Source organism: Salvelinus fontinalis, chromosome 12, assembly GCF_029448725.1.
Source record: "Salvelinus fontinalis isolate EN_2023a chromosome 12, ASM2944872v1, whole genome shotgun sequence".
Classification (NCBI taxonomy): Eukaryota; Metazoa; Chordata; class Actinopteri; order Salmoniformes; family Salmonidae; genus Salvelinus; species Salvelinus fontinalis.
Genome location: NC_074676.1, coordinates 59,133,358 through 59,141,118, shown reverse-complemented (window position 1 = coordinate 59,141,118; position 7,761 = coordinate 59,133,358). Strand labels below are relative to the sequence as shown.

Sequence of the window (7,761 nt, the reverse complement as noted above, 5' to 3'; positions counted from 1 at the left end):
ATCGAACGTATTTGTTATATAAAATATAAAGTGTATGTTTCTGGGCTATGCACCATACTGCCTTGTTGACAACATGACTGAGTGGCGCAGATTATTGTTCAGCATGGGAAGACTGCTCTTCCCTCAACGTCACGGGCCATAGACCCGTACACCTCGGCTCAGGTTAATAGACCCATAGACCCGTACACCTTGGCTCAGGTTAATAGACCCGTACACCGCGGCTCAGGTTAATAGACCCGTACACCGCGGCTCAGGTTAATAGACCCATAGACCCGTACACCTTGGCTCAGGTTAATAGACCCGTACACCGCGGCTCAGGTTAATAGACCCATAGACCCGTACACCTTGGCTCAGGTTAATAGACCCATAGACCCGTACACCTCGGCTCAGGTTAATAGACCCATAGACCCGTACACCTCGGCTCAGGTTAATAGACCCATAGACCCGTACACCTCGGCTCAGGTTAATAGACCCATAGACCCGTACACCTTGGCTCAGGTTAATAGACCCATAGACCCGTACACCTCGGCTCAGGTTAATAGACCCATAGACCCGTACACCTCGGCTCAGGTTAATAGACCCATAGACCCGTACACCTTGGCTCAGGTTAATAGACCCATAGACCCGTACACCGCGGCTCAGGTTAATAGACCCATAGACCCGTACACCGCGGCTCAGGTTAATAGAACTCCGTCAATGACGTATATAAATCATTGGTGATTAAAAATAATCACCAATTTTTTTTTTTTTAAATACAATTTGACATTTCTGTTTGTTGTAATGTGGGATTTTGACAGGTGATGATGCATGCAGTCTGTTGAGCTCTTTCCTGACGTATTGTACATGGGTGGATCAGCTATGGTATACCTTTATGTGTCAAACAAAACAACGTGCGTGTTAGCTAACAACTTTAAGCTACTTGTCCGTTCTAATTATAGGCTGCGGCCTATGCCTATTATACACACTCACTGTAACACAGCTGCTGCTTCTGAACAAAGGTGTAGAACCACGTCGATTTTGGACCTCTTAGCATCACGATAAAACAAAACGTTAATTCATTCTCCAGTCACAAACAACTAGGTTATTCTGTCTATCTGAACATGCCACATGATCGTTTGGTATGGAGGCCTGTTTGAGATTCACAAGAGAACAAACGTGTCACCGACACCTCCTGCTGTATTGTGTCTGTACAGGCTACCACATTTAGTTATTTTTATTCGCCTTGGTACTATTTTTCACAAGAATGTGGTAGAGTTTCACAACTGATCATCAAAAACTGAAAGCACATTTTCAATTGACTAAAAGTACAACACTCAACATCTCACAGTAACTTTCTCACCAAACCTAATGAGTGTTTCGTCTACAAATACCTTTCATGTACCTGCCTTTCACAATGCAACGCTCACAACACGTTTCATATGATGCTCTTCTCGTTTGTTTTTAATACATTTAACCATCACTTAATCCAACTGCGCTCAATGGTTAATCACTTAACCATTTGGTAAACCTGTAGATTTAAAAAAAAAAAAATTATACTATATATGGATTTTGAGAACTACATAAATAAAATGTGTGTAAAGTATAAACATTTAAATGACATGTACGGTATGATACATGATAGCCATACATAATGACTACTCGTTATTGATAATTGATTTCACACGGTGGTAACCACAATTGGTTATAGGCAGTAGGGATGACCAGGGATGTTCTCTGTTTAGTGAGTCCTCCAGATCAGAGGCAGTAGAGATGGACCAGGGATGTTCTCTGTTTAGTGAGTCCGCCAGATCAGAGGCAGTAGGGGTGACCAGGGATGTTCTCTGTTTAGTCAGTCCTCCAGATCAGAGGCAGTAGGGATAACCAGGGATGTTCTCTGTTTAGTGAGTCCTCCAGATCAGAGGCAGTCGAGATGACCAGGGATGTTCTCTGTTTAGTGAGTCCTCCAGATCAGAGACAGTAGGGATGACCAGGGATGTTCTCTGTTTAGTGAATCCTCCAGATCAGAGGCAGTAGGGAGGACCAGGGATGTTCTCTGTTTAGTGAGCCCTCCAGATCAGAGGCAGTAGGGATGACCAGGGATGTTCTCTGTTTAGTGAGTCCTCCAGATCAGAGGCAGTAGGGATGACCAGGGATGTTCTCTGTTTAGTGAGTCCTCCAGATCAGAGGCAGTAGGGATGACCAGGGATGTTCTCTGTTTAGTGAGTCCTCCAGATCAGAGGCAGTAGGGATGACCAGGGATGTTCTCTGTTTAGTGAGTCCTCCAGATCAGAGGCAGTAGGGATGACCAGGGATGTTCTCTGTTTAGTGAGTCCTCCAGATCAGAGGCAGTAGGGATGACCAGGGATGTTCTCTGTTTAGTGAGTCCTCCAGATTAGAGGCTAGAAGGGAGGACCAGGGATGTTCTCTGTTTAGTGAGTCCGCCAGATCAGAGGCAGTAGGGATGACCAGGGATGTTCTCTGTTTAGTGAGTCCTCCAGATCAGAGGCAGTAGGGACGACCAGGGATGTTCTCTGTTTAGTGAGTCCTCCAGATCAGAGGCAGTAGGGATGACCAGGGATGTTCTCTGTTTAGTGAGTCCTCCAGATCAGAGGCAGTAGGGATGACCAGGGATGTTCTCTGTTTAGTGAGTCCTCCAGATTAGAGGCTAGAAGGGAGGACCAGGGATGTTCTCTGTTTAGTGAGTCCGCCAGATCAGAGGCAGTAGGGATGACCAGGGATGTTCTCTGTTTAGTGAGTCCTCCAGATCAGAGGCAGTAGGGACGACCAGGGATGTTCTCTGTTTAGTGAGTCCTCCAGATCAGAGGCAGTAGGGATTACCAGGGATGTTCTCTTGTTTAGTGAGTCCTCCAGATCAGAGGCAGAAGGGATGACCAGGGATGTTCTCCTGATAAGTTTGTTTAATTGGACCATTTACCTGTCCAAATGTAACGAGTACTTTTGCGTATCAGGGAAATTGTAAGGAGTAAAAAGTACATTATTTTCTTAAGGAATGTAGTGAAGTAAAAGTAAAAGTTGCCAAAAATATAAATAGTAAAGTTAAGTACAGACACCCAAAAAACTACTTAAGTAGTACTTTTACTGAAGTACTGTACACAACTGATTACACCACTGATGGGTACATTATATTAGGTAACATCCAGACCAGAAAGTGAAAAAACAAGATACAGAAATAAAATACAGCGATAACACCACTTACTTAAAAGAACACACAGAATACAGTGAACTTAACTACAGTAAACTTAACTACAGTAAACTTAACTACAGTAAACTTAACTACAGCAAACTTAATTACAGTAAACTAAACTATAGTAAACGTAACTACAGTAAACGTAACTACAGTAAACTTAACTACAGTAAACTTAATTACAGTAAACTTCACTACAGTAAACTTAACTACAGTAAACGTAACTACAGTAAACTAAACTACAGCAAACTTAACTACAGTAAACTTAACTATAGTAAACTTAACACCAGCAAACTTAACAACAGTAAACTAAACTACAGTAAACTTAACTGAGGCAGACACTCATTGGACTGGATATTTTGTTCCAGCTACCTACTGTTTATTCAGCCCAAAATCTGATGAGTTGTCATTTTCTAAAGGAAAACAACCTTGAAGAAGAAATGACAAAAGGAAATCTCCATTTCCTGTTTTGTGACGTGGTGAAACTGTCAAACTGCAGCACTAGGATTAGGCCGTTTGATAGGCTATAAAACAATCGTGAAATCTAGTGAAAATACGTCTGGATTAAATGGATGAGTATGAGTTTATCTATTCTTCTCCCTATTTAAACCCGAATGAACAGTGAACAGGACTTTCATCCAAGGGGTCTCTACAACTTTAGCTGGAGTGGGTCCTCTGAAAGGTGCAGTGTTCCTTTAAAACGTTGAACAACAGTTCAGAGTTTCTCTGCTCTAAGCTGAGTTCATAACCAAATGGGAAAGTGGTAATTACCAGTTGTGAAGTCGTAAATATGAGTCGAGTACGTTCACATTTTGAACTTGGAAATACCATCAAACATGGAGGTCATTAGAAGGCTTGTGAATGTTTTGCCCATGAAAAGTACACCCAGAGCTGCTTTCGTTTTGTAAATCAAAAGGAAGATGAACAGAATCAATTTTGTATCAACAATTTTGTATTTTGTTCTTACCATAAACAACAACTGGCAGAGATGCCGCCATACTTGCTGTCTTTTTTGTTGACAAATGACGTCATAAAGGTGCAAGTCAAGTAGGAAACACAGGATGATATGCCCCGTTCAAGACAACTGGAAACTCGAAGAAAAAACTAGCTCCGACTGGGAAGAATCGTTTTTGAACTGTAACTCGGAATTCCAAGTCGGAAACTCGGGCATCATCCTAGAGCTCCGACTTACCGACCTGAAGATCAGTAAATTCATGATTTTACCTCCGTTTTATTCAGAGTTCCCAGTTGTCTTGAAAGCACCAATAGATTTTCCCTTGCCTGACAGGTTTGCTGAAAACTCATCCTGAATTTAATTATGCTGCTCTTTCGATCCCACCCCACACCAGTCTGGACCTACCATCTTGAAGTAGTTTACCACACACCAGTCTGGACATACCATCTTGAAGTAGTTTACCACACACCAGTCTGGACATACCATCTTGAAGTAGTTTACCACACACCAGTCTGGACCTACCATCTTGAAGTAGTTTACCACACACCAGTCTGGACATACCATCTTGAAGTAGTTTACCACACACCAGTCTGGACATACCATCTTGAAGTAGTTTACCACACACCAGTCTGGACCTACCATCTTGAAGTAGTTTACCACACACCAGTCTGGACATACCATCTTGAAGTAGTTTACCACACACCAGTCTGGACCTACCATCTTGAAGTAGTTTACCACACACCAGTCTGGACATACCATCTTGAAGTAGTTTACCACACACCAGTCTGGACCTACCATCTTGAAGTAGTTTACCACACACCAGTCTGGACATACCATCTTGAAGTAGTTTACCACACACCAGTCTGGACCTACCATCTTGAAGTAGTTTACCACACACCAGTCTGGACCTACCATCTTGAAGTAGTTTACCACACACCAGTCTGGACCTACCATCTTGAAGTAGTTTACCACACACCAGTCTGGACCTACCATCTTGAAGTAGTTTACCACACACCAGTCTGGACCTACCATCTTGAAGTAGTTTACCACACACCAGTCTGGACCTACCATCTTGAAGTAGTTTACCACACACCAGTCTGGACCTACCATCTTGAAGTAGTTTACCACACACCAGTCTGGACCTACCATCTTGAAGTAGTTTACCACACACCAGTCTGGACCTACCATCTTGAAGTAGTTTACCACACACCAGTCTGGACCTACCATCTTGAAGTAGTTTTTGCTGATGTCAAAATGACTTGATTCAGTTTCTGGAACCAATCAGAACGGTTTGAATGTGTGTTTTTTCCTCAGTCATATGCTCATATTTATGAAATTACGAGATGTTGTGAATGTAGCAAAACATGGTTGATGAATAGCAATACATTAAAAACAAGTAATTTTCTTTTTCTTGTTATTGTAGGTATGCCGTGAATGGCCTCACACTCCAGTACAGTAGGGGGCGATGTATGCACATTCAATTGGATGCGAGGCGGTCCAGTAAAAGAAGAAGAGGCGGTCCGGCTCATCTAACTGCACCATGGATGCTACTGTTGCCAAAAAACCAAAGCTATGCAGATTCTTCTTTCCTTTGGAAAAGCAATTGATGTTATTTCCCATTTTAATTCTGCTGATAAACCAGGCCTCTAAAATGAACGCCGAGGACGGCGTTATGGAGGAACTGGCTTCTGAGAAAGAGGCAGAAGAAAGTCATCGACAGGACAGTGTGAATTTATTGACATTCATTTTACTGCTGACATTAACAATTCTAACCATTTGGCTTTTCAAACACAGAAGAGTTCGTTTTCTCCATGAGACCGGGTTGGCAATGATATACGGTAAGGGTCGACACATTCATCTGTCAGACGTTTGCAACGCATGTAACTTTGCCAACCCAACCCCCTAATCCCCGTATGAATGATGCCAACTCACGTCGGTGATTATTAGTGCGGCTCTATGGCACATTGAACCATGACGAGTTAGTTTCAATTGATCAATATTGTAGATGCATTGTAGACAGTTAAAATGTTACGGTATTACATGATGCGCCGTTCAGCGCTCATTCCCTAATTGGTTCAGACGGGAGCGACAATCTCTGGAATGTGCTACACAGTATTTAGATTGGGCATCACATTTCTGCATAGATACCCACAGAACCGTGTTCCTATGCCACCAACAAATAACAATATATTATAGGTTGGACTTTATTGGTATAGCCTGAATCACATTGCGCTGTAGGCTAGTAGGCCTAATCATGAGTTTTACTTGCCATATTAGCAGATAAATTGTATAACGTCATGGCCTGGGTTTACAACTACTGTGTTGACTCATTCATTACCCATAGCAGCTTGTAGTAACTGCTCCATATCATGGATGGAATATATATATATATATCTGCCATGGGATGCAGTCAGTGTTGCGCAACTACAATACAAACATCACCTGATGCATCTGAAAATGTGCTTCTCCCTCTGCTGAGTCCAGACATGTCAATGTGATGTGAATCAAGAGCCTATCCTCCTGAGAGGATTTCCGTTTCTCAAAGCCCCGTTGAAGGAGGGAACATCCGTTTTACAGGCTCCTGATCAATCCTGCAATTTTGTGTTTATTTTTGTTGTTGCGCAGATTGTAATTATTATTTTTTTAACCTACATTTCCTATGACCGAGAATAGTATCTGGACATCAGAACAGCGATCACTGAACTTGATTATGAATGAGGATTTCTACTTCAACCAGACCCCAAATCCCCAACGCTGAAATATAGAAGAGGCTGTGTTATAGAGGTCCGTGTGCGGAATACCTGACGAGACTGACGTCGGCGAGTGGATAAACTCCCTCCGTTCTGTTGGCGAACGTGCAGTCACGTGAGAATGGCGCCGGAGGGGATGGCTGCCATTTTACAGGCTCCTAACTAATTGTGCTATTTCGTGTGTTTTTGTTGCTCCAAGACAAGGCCTAAATCGCCTTCATTCGCAATAAGAAAATACAGGGGGGCGCAGATCAGGGGGCCTTGGGGAGAATTTGTCGGCGAGTGGGTAACCCTCCTCTACCATCCGTTCTATTGGTCAACGTGCAATCACTGGAGAATAAACTGGATGAGCTCCGTTCGAGACTATCCTACCGACGGGACATTAAAAACTGTAATATCTTATGTTTCACTGAGTCGTAGCTGAACGACGACATGGATAATATACAGTTGGCTGGGTTTCCGTGCATCGGCAGGAAAGAACAGCTACGTCTGGTAAGACGAGGGGGGGGGGGGTCTATTTGTCAATAACAGCTGGTACGCGATGTCTAATATTAAGGTAGTCTCGAGGTATTGCTCGTCTGAGGTAGAGTACCTCATGATAGGCCTTACCTCATGATAGGCTGTAGACCACACTATCTACCAAGAGAGTTTTCATCTATATTATTCATAGCCGTCATACTAAAGCAGGATGTACCAGTGACTCACTCAATACGGATGTGGTCAGATGACGCGGATGCTACGCTACAGGGCTGTTTTTCTAGCACAGACTAGAATATGTCAAAGGCATTGAGGAGTATACCCCCTAAGTCACTGGCTTCATATTGACACTTTGCTTATTTGATGGTTCGTCGGAGGGCATAGCGGGATTTCTT

General features: G+C 43.0%; 1 protein-coding gene across 3 annotated transcripts in view; it reads left to right on the top strand.

Moving 5' to 3' along the window:
- Positions 1-5,631: 5,631 nt before the first annotated feature.
- slc9a7 (solute carrier family 9 member 7) overlaps positions 5,632-7,761 on the top strand; it is a 173,967-nt gene continuing 171,837 nt past the window's right edge. For all 3 annotated transcript variants that reach the window (XM_055941220.1, XM_055941219.1, XM_055941218.1), the window contains exon 1: positions 5,632-5,977. In XM_055941220.1, coding sequence (XP_055797195.1) covers positions 5,680-5,977 — 298 coding nt within the window. In that variant the 5' untranslated portion in view covers positions 5,632-5,679. The remainder of the gene's footprint in view (positions 5,978-7,761) is intronic.